General features: G+C 38.9%; 1 protein-coding gene across 1 annotated transcript; it reads left to right on the top strand.

Moving 5' to 3' along the window:
* Positions 1–3385: 3385 nt before the first annotated feature.
* Positions 3386–13702, top strand: klf5a (Kruppel like factor 5a). The gene is made up of 4 exons (XM_030156918.1): positions 3386–3979; positions 6447–7593; positions 8955–9014; positions 11579–13702. Exons 1-4 carry the CDS (start codon positions 3821–3823, stop codon positions 11755–11757), a joined length of 1545 nt encoding a protein of 514 aa, XP_030012778.1. The 5' UTR covers positions 3386–3820; the 3' UTR covers positions 11758–13702.
* Positions 13703–13981: the final 279 nt, after the last annotated feature.

The following is a 13981-nucleotide window of genomic DNA, read 5'->3' on the forward strand; positions in this document are numbered from 1 at the left end:
AAAAAAGAAAGAAAAGAAAACTGTCCACCACAAAGGACATTCCATAAAAATTTCAAAAACTGCATCTGAAAAAACTGTTGCGTCATGATGTTTCCAATATTGGCACTTATTAAATAAAAAAAACAAAAAAAGCTTGTACTTTGCTGACATTTCCTGGGTTGTAGGAGGTTAAATGTAATCTAGCAAAGGCAAAAGGCAAATATTTTATGATGCTTGTAACTGGGATGAAGTAAACATCTGTTGAGTATTTTAACATTAACCCTTTCATGCATGATTTATGAGAATGTTAAGATTTTTTTCTTGAGTGATTTTATTCCTCTTTTGGCTTAAAAACAAAAAAACAATGCGATTATTATTATTATTATTTTTTCTTTTTTTTATATGAAGCTATTTTTCATGGAGTTGCTAAAATGTCCACTAAGCTGGACACCATGCATTTAATTTTTGAAGCAAAGAAACGTATTTACTGATATACTGTGTGAAAACTATGAAATAAAAACATTTTAATGCTGCTAATTTGATGTTTTCTCACATTTTAACATACACTACAAACAAAAAGTTATGGATATTTAAATTTTTGGGCTATTTTTGTTCAGGTTTTTTTTTTTTTTCAGTTTCAATGCTTTTTACTCTTTTTGTGTGTGAATTGAATTCAAACACATTTTTTTAATGACCAGACATAGTTTTATTTACAAATGGCAAAAATGACCCAAAAAAATTACACAGAACAAAAGAAATATCCTTAACTTTTTGTTTGTAGTATACTCTAATACTAGTCATTACTTACTTCATGGAGATAATATACCAAAAAAAAAAAAAAAAAGATTAATTAGAGTCTAATAACAGTGACAAGGAATTGATTTACACTAAAACAAATAAGATGAGGTTTATCAAGAACAGCAAAGTTACAGTAATGTTTTCAATTGCAGTGCATTGTGTTGGCTGATATAAAACTAAAACGACAAAATTCATGAATATACAAGAGAACAGCTGTAGAATAGCTGTCTATTGTAGTGCCCACTATGCATGAAAGGGTTAAATAGTTTGATTATGTTGAATTAAAAACCCATAAATACAGTGGGTCCACCACACCCACGAACACTGGCTGAATAACAAAAATCTGACCACACAAGAGTTAATATTTAAAGCAGGGGTGTCAAACTCATTTTCTTTCAGGGGCCACATTCAGCCCAATTTGATCTCCAGTGGGCTGGACCAGTAAAATAATAAGATAATAACCTATAAATAGTGATAACTCCAAATTTTTGTCTTTGTTTTAGTGCAAAAACCCCCCATTAAATTATGAAGGTACTTTTATAAACTATCCAAACAAAAAAAATAATTAAATAACCTGAAAAACCTTAAATTTCTTAAGACAAATAAGTGCAATTTTAACAATATAATACCTCAACTTATCATTTCTACAAGTGCATTTGGATCGGATCTACAAAGACACTAAACACTGAGTAACAGGCAGAAAATTGTTAAAATTGTGCTTAATTTTCTTTAGTCATTTCAGGTTCATATTTGTTCAGATTATTCACATTTTATTGTTACAGGATAGTTTGTAAATGGAAATATTTTCATAATTCAATGTTATTTTTTGCACTAAAACAAAGACAAAAATTTGAAGTTGTCATTATTTATAGACTTAGTGTAATATAATTTTTCTAACATCAACCCAGAAGAAAATATAGTCATTATTTTTTGTAGGTTATGATGCTGTTATTTTACTGTCGATCATATTGGTCTGTATGTGGAACCTGAACTAAAATGAGTTCCACAGCCTTGACTGTGGAATTTTTGCACTTTGTAAATTCATCCCATGGGCCGGATTGGAACCTTTGGCGGCTGCATGTTTGACACCCCTGATTTAAAGTGTGATTTTTGCATTTCACAAATTCATCCCACGGACCGGATTGGACCCTTTGGCGGACCGGATTTGGTCCCCGGGCTGCATGCTTGACCCCCCTGCTCCAAAGGGTTTACGAGTCGCATTAAATACAAATGATCTTAAATGTAAATGAAAACTCTGTATATGTATACCATTCTGATCATTCATAGGTAAAAATATTAAACCTTCAAATGCATGTTTTGTGCTGGTGCGTGGCTTTAACCTTCAGCGCGTGCGTTGTCGTGGCTCGCCTCCACTTTACGGCAGTCAGTGTTGTTAATGTATTTAGATGGAGCGTAGGGCGGTGGCCGCTTGAATGAATGATCAAAGCCTTTTTAAAGGTTTGGGGGGCGGTGCATGTGCTGTATTTACTCTGGGCCGCTCCGCCCTACAACATGAGCTAGAAAACTGTCCGTGGGCCAGTGGGGAGATGAAACAAGTGGAAGGAGATGTAGCAGACACCTTTCACCACCTAATACACACACCACCACAGGGATCCGCTTTTTATTAAGCTGTAGCATCATCTCCCAAGCTTTTTTTTCCCCCCTTCTTTTTGGCTTAATTGAAGATTTTTTGCTAAATTTGAAAATTTTTTTTTGCTTAATTGAAGAATTTTTTTTACTTAATTGAAGATTTTTTTTTTTGCTTAATTCAAGACTTTTTTTTTTTTTAACTTAATTGAAGATTTTTTTTATGAATTCAAGATTTGTTTTTGCTCAATTGATGGTTTTTTTTGGGCTTAATTGAAGATTTTTTGCTAAATTTGAGATTTTTTTTGCTTAATTGAAAATTTTTTTACTAATTGAAGAATTTTTTTTCGTCTTAATTCAAGATTTTCTTTTATTTAATTGAAGATTATTTTTGGCTTAATTCAAGATTTTTTTTTTTACTTAATTGAAGATTCTTTTTTTTGCCTTGATTCAAGTTTTTTTTTTACTTAATTGAAGATTTTTTTTTGGCTTATTTGAAGATTTTTTGCTGAATTTGAGATTTTTTTTTTTCTTAATTGAAGATTTTTTTTACTTAACTAAAGATTTTTTGGCTTATTACAAGTTTTTTTTATACTTAATTGAATTTTTTTTTCTTTTTTTGCTTGATTCAAGATTTTTTTTTTACTTAATTGAAGTTTTTTTTTTTTTTTTTACTTAATTGAAGATATTTTTTTGTTTTAATTGAAGATTTTTTGCTAAATTTGAGATTTTTTTTTTTTTTGCTTAATTGAAGATTTTTTCCTTAAGTCAAGCTAATTTTTTTTTGCTTAATTCAGTTTAAGACTGTGGAATTTTTGCACTTGGCAAAAACATCCCAGGGGCCGAACTGGACCCTTTGGCGGACCGGATTTGGTCTCCGGGCCGTATGTTTGACACCCCTGCTCCAAAGGGTTTACGAGTCGCATTAAATACAAATGATCTTAAATGTAAATGAAAACTCTGTATATGTATACCATTCTGATCATTCATAGGTAAAAATATTAAACCTTCAAATGCATGTTTTGTGCTGGTGCGTGGCTTTAACCTTCAGCGCGTGCGTTGTCGTGGCTCGCCTCCACTTTACGGCAGTCAGTGTTGTTAATGTATTTAGATGGAGCGTAGGGCGGTGGCCGCTTGAATGAATGATCAAAGCCTTTTTAAAGGTTTGGGGGGCGGTGCATGTGCTGTATTTACTCTGGGCCGCTCCGCCCTACAACATGAGCTAGAAAACTGTCCGTGGGCCAGTGGGGAGATGAAACAAGTGGAAGGAGATGTAGCAGACACCTTTCACCACCTAATACACACACCACCACAGGGATCCGCTTTTTATTAAGCTGTAGCATCATCTCCCAAGCTTTTTTTTTCCCCCTTCTTTTTTTTTTTTTTTTTGTTTTTTTTATATATATTTTTTTGTGCATAACAGGAGTGACGATCATCCGCGCTGCATCGGAGGTTCATGGCCGCGACACTCACGATGAGCAGCGGCGGCGGCGGACAGGAGGATCCCTTCTATCCGCTGCAGAAGCCCGGTCTCCCGGCTGCGTTCCCTCTGGAGGAGTCGGCGTTGTTCGGCTTGGACTCCAAGATCACAGACTCAGACAAGGACTACACACAGGTAAAGCCCTTTTCAGACATGCACCCCCTACTCTAGTGATGATGGAACAGTGTATTTCATTGAATGGGCGTGGCAGACTGTTGGAAAGAGCCAGGCTTGTTTACATGGATGGCCTTAAAAACCCGATCGGCCTAAGCTGCAGACCTGATGGTAGTCTGTTTGTGTATATATATGTATATATGCGGTAATGGGTCGTACAACTGCAGGACGGCAACGTGAAGCCGAGCTGCTCCGCCTGCAAATGCATTCTTGGTTGCGTGTTTTCTGTAGCAGCCAGTTGGTCACCAGTTGTTGGGCTCTTCTTGGCGTCCGATCTGACCATCATACCACGCTGACAACAACTGACTCCATGCGGCTCCCGGTAACTCTGTCCCCCCAGTAGCCTAAACTTGTGAAGCAGAGGAGGGAGGTCTAACAGCTGGTCGGATCAGGAGCCTAGAAATAGCAGCCCATCCCCAGACTACTACTACTGCTGCTGCTGCTGCTGTTACTGCTGCTGTTACTGCTGCTGCTGCGGACAGGCAGGCATGGGTGTTTCCCCCCCATTCACTTTCATGTAGCTGTTTCATTTTCTGCTGCAGGACTCCATAATCTGACCTCTTATATTAATAGGATTTTGGATTTTTTATGCCAATGATTTCTGTTTTCCACCGTTGATGTCAGTTTGACAAGTGAGCTTCTGATTATTTTAAGGTTTATATCAAGGGTGTTTAAGTCATTTTAGTTCAGGGGAGACATACAGCCGAAACAGTGAAAAGAGGAAAATGACACTTTGAAAATGTTTACATCTGCAAAGTGTCCTTGAACGATCACAAACAACCTGAAATTTCTTAAGAAAAATAAGTGTAATTTTAACAATATCAGCTTCTGCTTATTTTAAGGTCAAGGGTGTTTAAGTCATTTTAGTTCAGGGGAGACATACAGCCGAAACTGTGAAAAAAGGAAAATTACACTTTGAAAATGTTTACATCTGTGATGTATCCTTGAACAATCACAAACTATTTGAAATTTCTTAAGAAAAATAAGTGTAATTTTAACAATATCAGCTTCTGCTTATTTTAAGGTCAAGGGTGTTTAAGTCATTTTAGTTCAGGGGAAACATACAGCCCAGACCAGTACAATAATAACAGTGGAAAGAGGAAAATTATACTATGAAAATGAAAAGTATCATTCAACAACCACAAACTACTTGAAATTTCTTGCGAAAAAGAAGTGCAGTTTTAACAATATTGGGCCTCATCTTGTCATTTACACATGTGCATTACAACTTACAGATCACAGTTGATCTACAAATGCGTAAAAATATTTAGCAACAGGCATAATGGTGGTAAAATTGCACTAAGATATTTCATGTTCATATTTGTTCAGGTTGTTCACATTTTTGTGAAAGGATAATTTGGAAATGTAAACATTTTCTTGTAATGTTACTTTTTTTATGCTAAAATTAAGAAAAATTTGGAGTTGTCATTATTTATTGGTTATTTTGATCATATTTTACCGGTCCAACCCACTTCAGATCGAATTTGGTGAATAGACTGTTACTATCTTACACAAATTCATCTCACAGGCTGGATTAGACATTTTGGCGGGCCGGTTTTGGCCCACGGGCTGCACGTTTAACACCCCTGCTTTACATGATCTGGTGTATTTATATTTACATGTTGCTCCCTGTTGTATTTTAGTGAGGTGATAGTGAATATGGCCTGATCTTCAACTGTCGTCCTCACTCCTTATAGGTTTTTGAGTTCAGCCTTACAGCCAGAGAGGGAATGTTGCAACCGCCTATTGATGACTACTTGATAAATGTTTGTGTGGTGACTGTCCTATCAAACCTTTGTCTACTCAAAATAGCGCCTCAGAAAAGCATCATGAGGTTTCATGAGAAGAACTGACTTCTTTTTAAATTCATCTGACCAGGAAAGAGTTACTAAGATTAAGGATATCATTTACAAATACTTCCTGGCCCAGACAGACAACAGCATAGTGAATCAGGTTTAGACAGGGCTATATACATACATTTACATAACATTTGCATGCAAAAATATGTTATAGAATCATAAAATAAATAATTGATTTAAATAAATTCAGCAAACATTCATTGTTAATAATTTCCTAAATTAGAGAAAAACAGCTACAGTCAGATATATCTACTTCCAAGTGATTAAAATGACTCTAAATATGTCTAATCAATCCAACTCTTACGTTTAAGGTTATTTGCAATTGCTTACAAACGAAAAGAGCACAAAACTATATCATGTTTCATCTCAGTTCAGTATGAGCCTGTGCAATAGATAAGAAGTCCAGGGTCCATAGTAACTGCATACTGTTTTAAGCAGTGACTTGGTTAAATGACATGGTTCGAGTCATAAGCACATATATTTGATTTCAGAAAAGTTTATTTAAAAGATAAGAACATGAAGCGAGTAGATGTTAACCACCTCCTTCTCTGTTTGATTCTTTCCAACAGGCGAAGTGTGAGCTTGACAGGTATCTCTCCCCTCAGCCTCTTCCTCTTCCACCATCTGCAGACAGCCAGCAGAAATCACAAAGAGAGTCTGTGATGGATCAGTTCTTCAGTGAAGATCAAACTGGGTCTCCATACACCCTCAACATGAATCTCTATCTCCCCGACGTCGCCTACCTGAGGTTGGGTTTGTGTCAACAGCCACGGCCTCCTCAGCATCAAAACCACACAAATCTCACCCACATCAAGACAGAGTCTGCTGCCTCGTGCTTCTCCGCCAACCTCCAGCCTCAGCACTGCCCCAACTCTTCGCCTGCAAGTAACTGCAGCGCCTCCGGACATGGCAACGGGGGTATTACCATGGAAACGTCACCCATAAACATGACAGGGTTACCGGACTTCACCAGTGTTTTCAACCATTCTGGAGGCACTTGTGGTAGTGATTCAGTCCCAGAAGTGTTTGTGAAACAAGAAATGCCATCGCAATTTGATCAGCACCCCCTCCACCACCATGACAACAGCAGCTCACTGTTTCAGCTCCTAAACTCTGGCTTGGACCATCACCATGGCAATGGTATGGAGCATCAACAACATCATCACCACCATCACCATCAACATCAGCATCAGCAGCAAATACAACACACAGGTCCTTCACCGATCCACACACCCTTCCACGATTTGCCAGTAGCTTCTTCTGCATCACAGCAGGAGCAGACTGCCAAGCCCACCTACTGTGGTCTGAATGGTGGGCCGTACACGCGCCCTCACTCCCAGGCACACCCACATTTCCTCCAGCAGCAGGTACCTTACCTGCCACCGTCTCCGCCGAGCTCTGAGCCCGGTAGCCCCGACAGGCAGAAGGAGCTGCTCCACACCATGTCGCCCCCTCCTTCCTACGCAGCCACCATCGCCTCCAAGCTGGCAGGTAGCACCCCTGGACTCGGCCCGAGCCCAGGCCCTGGCAGCTTAGCCCTGCCCCTCGCTACAGGTCCCACACCGGTCCCAGGTCCAACAGCAGCAGCAGGCCTCCCACATGCACCTGCCACAGCCCCAGCCACGGCCCCAGCTCAGACCACCGTGCCTGCCCGATACAACCGGAGGAACAACCCTGACTTGGAGAAAAGACGGATCCATCACTGTGATTACCCAGGTATGAACACAAACACCAGTGCTGATTATGAGTGTGCTTTATTTTTGTGCTGCGCTGTGGTCGGGTAAATATCTAGTCAGATCAGAATCTCAGCTTTAAGAAAACCAACTTTATTTTAAGATTACAGCCTGACTCCAGTGCATTTTTTTAAAATTACATGTTATGTTGGGGTTACCCTCCAAAGCCTGTTAGTCATGATACATGTTACAAGCACCACAGAGGTCATATCGTAGGAAAAACAGGTTAGAATATTTTGATAATTGTATCTATCAGTCAGTGCCTTACAATTAACTGTCTGCTTTAACAACTACTTTGACATGTTTCACCTCAGATGACACTAGCACTTTCAAATGCGAGGTCTCCCGGATTGTTTTGGCTTTGTAGTCATTGCTGGTATGAATGTAGAATGAACCTCTGTGTGTGTGTGTGTGTGTGGGTGTGTGCAGGGATGTGTTTGTGTTAATTAGATAGTCCTGTATGTCAGCCTAAGCTTAAATAGTTATTAGATGCATTTAACCTGCTGATTGTGACCTCTGAGCCAACTGGAATTAGAGATGTTACTCGCCTTGAGTCATTTGATCTCTCTCGTTCCCACACGCACATTTGCAAACAGACGCACTTGAATTTGCTTGCTCAGAAGCAAATTAAAATGTTTATTTTTAAAGCTCACACAAATGCGCTCACACTGTAGCTATATGATGTGCAGCTACTTGTAGGACATGTAATGTCAGCTCGCCTGCGGGAGCATGTAAAATAGGATTTAGTGGAGCCTCCTGCAGCATGTTTGCACACGTCTAACTTCAGATGAAACAGACTCATCATATGTGCACAAGGACGAATCTGCAGTTTCTCCATTGGCTTATTAACATGGCTGCAGCTGCTCACTGATTAATGTTTGCTTCAAAATATTTCATGATTTGGCAAGATCATTTTTTATGTTGTAGTAAAAAGGAAAGATTTATTATATACTTTATATAGTCTTTATACTGTGCATGTAATTAATTTTCTGATTCCAAATTTTGGTGGCAAACATAGTGAACAAAACCCTAAAAACTTTTATATAAATTTTCTTCTTAATAAATGAAAATTAAACGTTTTTTTCTATTAATGATAAAAATATGCCGGTAGCTTTTTTTTTTAACACTTTCTTATGTGTTTTTGCAAACCTGATTATGTCTCAGAACATTTCTCCACAGCATAAACATGGACTGTATCGATTCCAAATGGCCTCTGTTCTTCATTAGTTCACATTTCTCTCATACCACAGCTCAGTGTCTTGGATAAATACATATCTAGCACATAGTTCATGAATCATGTGGATTAAGGCTTCTGTTTGTGTTTATCTCCCTGTCTGTTGTCAGGCTGTAAGAAGGTCTACACCAAGTCATCCCATCTGAAAGCCCACCTCAGGACTCACACGGGTAAGACATTCCTCTAATTAATGCAGCTTTTTAAAAATGGATGCGTCAAAAAATGACGCTGCCCGCACGACTCGTATTTCCATATCTGCACTGGCACCATGTTGCTAGGCAGAGTGTTGTGTTCTTGGCATGTGTGTGTAAATGTATCCTACCCCATTCCCATCCTCTGCCCAATATACTATTCCATCAAAACAGGTGGAAGTGACACACTTCTGCCAGGGGATGACTCTCTGAATATGTGGTCAGCGCTAGACGTGTGGTGCCATCTCCCCCAGCATAACAGTTCCCGTTCAGACATTGATGTTCAAGTGGTTTAATCTGCTTTTTTGAGACTAGTTTGACACTAAATATAATCTGTTTGTGTAGATACAAAAATATCCAGGATCATCCTGTCTCTTATATCTCCGCTTGAGTCATTCCTGTGTGCTCTTCTTTCTTTTTTCTTGCATTCGTTCTCTCACATTTACATTTGAACCATTAGTTTTGGATAAGCAAAGTCAACAAACAAGTGCTTAGGTGTTGGGCCCCACCTCAACCCAGCTAACAAAACAAAGCTTCTGTTGATATCTACGCATTCCTCACTCATCTGGAAACACACACACACATTCAGAACTCACTCTCACCACTTTATGATCCAGAATCGTTGTACTTTTGAATCTGAACTGTATGTTCAGAGTAACACTGTGGGTGTGCGTGCTTTGCATTTTGCTATTGAAAACATGACACAACAATTACATCTGGCGTCATTCACGCTGCAGGCTGATTGTGTTTATTGCAGTTATTACAGACCACAAGATGATGACACGACATGTTAAGAGATGCATGCAGCCTCTGTCGGTTATTTTCTTTTTTTTTTTATGTCTTTCATTCATCCCGTCATGCTTTTCCTCAGTTTCCACCTCCATCCCTCTGTGGGTCTCACCCCCCATTTCACTCCACTCTTTCTATCTTTGTCTGTTGCTCATTCTTTTTCTCTTATTCAGCTGCTCAAATGCACACTTATGCACTCACACACAGACACATCCACACACACCTGTCAGTAATCTGTACGAGATGATTCCTAATGCACTTGTGTCCCTGTGGGAGTTCCCACTCTAATCTCCATCAACATCCATTACCCTGATTATTTGTGTGTCTCTTGGCGTGTGTGTGTGCAGCACGCATGTGTCAGTGTGTTGTGAGAACATGGTGCTCCTCCCTCTATGTTCTCTCTTTTCTCTGCGTCTTTTCATTGTCTCCCTTTATTGTGTCCAGTTTCAGGTGTGTTTCTAAGTTTGGTAACGGCGTGGTTAGTCTTGTACCAACTTCACTTCTGTTGTTTCAGTGTTGCTGCACGGTGGCATTCTTCTTTAAAGGCTTAGTCTGTCTAGTCTATTTTTGACAAATTTATACATTTAACAACATCAACCTAATCAGTACTTGTAAGTGTTGTAGTCAGGCATAATTTCTGCTTAAATATAACATGTTATGACCCCGGACATTGCTAGAAATTTCTACATAATATTCCGTTTATTTTGTGTGTAATTTAGCAATAGAAGTCAGATTGTCTAGTTGTTTATTTGAGTGTTTAGGTTCTGGCAGGGTTTATGTAACTTGGATAATAATACAGCAATGACAGAGGGTAATAAACCCGTGTTATTATTTTAAAACGTTGTCTTTCTTAGCTCAAGTTTGGCTAGACTAGGAGATATTGTCTCTAGGATTTCTGTCCCCACCCTTGGAGATAAGGTGGATAAAGCTGTATTTGTACAACTCAAAAGGATAAAAACCCCATTTGAAAAGAATCAGAAACTTGTCTTTCTAGAGGCAGTCGTCATAGTTCTTAGGAACTATTTGTTTGGGAGGAAGTAGAAACTGCTCAAGACAGAAGTGGATAATCCAGGGTGATTTATTTTGTAGGGACACGCTCACACACATTTTTACAAATCGGATTCTGCGATTCCTTCTGCACCTCACACTTCATTCTGATTATCTTCATTGTTTTGCTGTGGTGGAGAAATCTAAGCGACAGATATCTTAAAATCTGGGTGAACTCCTTTGCAACTGGCATCAGATAGATATAAATGCTCGTGCAGAAGAGCCCAGGCTTAGACGACAGGCGACACGAGGTTAGAAATCGCCTGTGGCTGTAGATGAAGATTACTGAGATGGCAGAGTGACAGACAAGCATATTTTATCCATCAAAAGAAATGCAGAGAAGGGAAGTCAGACATCACAGGCATTCTCAATTGTTCGTGGGAAAATGTGTGTGCAGTGTCAGTGTTTGAGGACTTGTTGAATGCGGGTGACAGCGTTATGACTGTATATGCTGTTAGACAAGTGGATTTTTCGGTAAAGCCTGTTTTCCCTGTTCATCCGCCCAATGGCATGAATCATTGTAACTCTGGGAATTAGTGTTTGTTTTAATGTTAATCAGTGTCATCAGTACTTTGAGCTGTGACATTCACAGTTCTTAGCTCAGCCAACCATGTTGGAGTCATGTGAAATGCCTGTGGTTGTAGAAAGGTTTTATTATTTTTTAAGAAAACAAGCATGCTCATCACTTTTTCTTCTTCCTTCTGCAGGTGAGAAGCCGTATAGATGCACGTGGGACAGCTGTGACTGGCGTTTCGCTCGCTCAGATGAGCTGACGCGCCATTATCGCAAACATACGGGCGCCAAACCGTTCCAGTGCGCCGTCTGCTCACGCTCCTTCTCCCGGTCCGACCACCTGGCCCTACACATGAAGAGACACCAGAACTAGCTGCGTTCACAAAGGGACACAGTACAAAACATACACAAGCACTATGTTGACTCCCCAAAAGCACTACGCTGACCCTTCCTCAAATGTTACTTCACTGACATCACTGCTCCTCCTGGTGCTGCTATCATGTGCTAACATGCTACGATAGCCTAACAAACATGTTGATCTTAATCCAGATTGGAACAATTTGGAGTTTGGAAACTTAGAAAGTATGAAGATATGGCCAGATTGAATTCTTGGCTCTTAACTCTCACATACACTTTGTTTAGACTTGCTTTTCTTTGAGCATATACAAAGAGGAAGAAAAAAAAAGAAAGAAAATATCGAGTCCGTATTAGGACTGTTTTTTTTTTTTTTTGACTGGAATGAAAGCACTTATACAACTATTTCTATTCTGATTTTAGAACTGGATTTCATTTTGATTTTTTTTGTTTTTTTTTTTAAAAGGAAAAGCTTTTGTTTGTCAAACTAGTCAAACCAAATCCCTGTCGACTTCTTGGTTTGTTAGTTTGTTTATTAACTGGAATATCCAGATGTTTATTTTTTCCTTTTGGTTTGCACTAAAATTGGTAATCATGTCTGAGCTTCTCCGGGCTCATGCTTCTCATTCACCACTGGAACGATCATTATCGCTACTGGACTGAATTTCTGTGAACACTCAAATCACTGAACGCCAGACACAAATCATTGCTGTTCAGATATTAAAAATTGAAGGCATTCATACTCTGGAGAGGAAAGATAGTGCAGGGAAGCGAAGAGGGAAGGGGAGGGGGGGTGAGGGAGAGGGATAGATTTTAGATTTCAGAGAGATCTGAGGACGACTGAGGAACAGAGGGAGGTGGATGGTTGCTAAAGAGAGGCAATTACGTGATTAATTATTCAGTTTGCCTTTAGATGGATATCCAACCAGAGAAAATGTCAGCAGAAACCTTAGACATATCCTAGAATTCATTCAGAGTTAAAACAGAAATGAGGGTATTTGATACACACGCTTAAATTAAACATGAAGCATCTGGAATAGATTGAGAATTAAGGGACTGTCTTTAAAGAAAAACAAACATACCGAGCACGTGTCCCTAAAAGGGTCTGAATTCTTCATTTTTTTTTAAACCAAAGTATCATCTCATGTATCAACAAACTTATTAAGTGCCTCCTCTGTTTCTGTTCACTAGTAGCAGAGCTGTGATGAATTTCTAAACACACATGGTGCTGTTTTTCTTTCTCGAATCAGTTTGAAGTGGTGATTTTTAATTTGACCCCACAGCATCACCCGTCACCCACTGTAAAGCAACAGCTCGGCTCAGGTCACTTTAAACACAGTCTGATGTTACACGGTTTGTGTTTTAGTGAGCTGGCAGGCCTTTCTTGAAGGGTTTTCAATCTCTGTACACAAATAACTTGTACCTGGGCTCCATCAGCCATCCTAAAATGGACAGACATGTTTTCTTACCACACACCTGACTGGCCATTGTGATGGTGTGATTCAGCCCACACTTATAACTGTATTTGTTCATTCACTGCAGGTAGCATAAAGATAATATAGCACTGTAATGTATCATGGTAAATCTGACTATTTATTTGATAGCGTAGAAGTGGGGTTGCATCAGATCAACTGTCTTTCTCCCCAGCAAAAATGCCTTAATGTAAATATATGCACTGTAAATAATTATACTTTTTTTTTTTGTTTTTGCTCTTTTGTTATTAGTTTTGTTTTGTAAACAAAAGGGCAACAAGAGGAAAATGCCCTGCATCCAAAAATATTTGAGCCCTATTTTTTTGTTTTCTTGTCAAAGATATTTTGATGCCATTGTTTTATATTGTCCTTCAAACAAGTTATTTTGTAGATCCTTCTTTTTCTTCCGTGGTAAACGTTCCAAAGACAAAAGTTGTTTTTCATCAACTGAGTGAAGCTGATCCTAATAAAGTCAACTGACACTTTTACACATGTGTTTCTGAAGTTTCTGGTAGTTTTCTTGTGTTCATTTTTCCTAAAAACCAAAAGGTTTGTATTAAACATTTAATTTGGAAGAAAATGCACAACAGTGATGCACAGGTATTGGAGCATGACATCATTAAAACAAAGCTTAAAAAATGGAAATGTATGTGTTCAGTTATAAAAAGTGCTGAAACAGAGATTAGAATTGGGATGTGGGTGCTTCTATGAAACTGGGTTCATTTTGGTACCTGGCACTTCCCCAGCTTTTTAGACCCAGTAATAAAAGAG

The sequence above is a fragment of the Sphaeramia orbicularis genome, chromosome 15 (assembly GCF_902148855.1).
Source record: "Sphaeramia orbicularis chromosome 15, fSphaOr1.1, whole genome shotgun sequence".
Taxonomy (NCBI): domain Eukaryota; kingdom Metazoa; phylum Chordata; class Actinopteri; order Kurtiformes; family Apogonidae; genus Sphaeramia; species Sphaeramia orbicularis.

Bases quoted from the DNA above. Each gene is read 5' to 3' on its own strand.
- klf5a (XM_030156918.1), top strand. From the start codon at position 3,821: ATGGCCGCGACACTCACGATGAGCAGCGGCGGCGGCGGACAGGAGGAT. The intron at 7,594-8,954 runs GTATGAACACAA...GTCTGTTGTCAG, and splicing joins CCATCACTGTGATTACCCAG to GCTGTAAGAAGGTCTACACC. The intron at 9,015-11,578 runs GTAAGACATTCC...TTCCTTCTGCAG, and splicing joins CCACCTCAGGACTCACACGG to GTGAGAAGCCGTATAGATGC.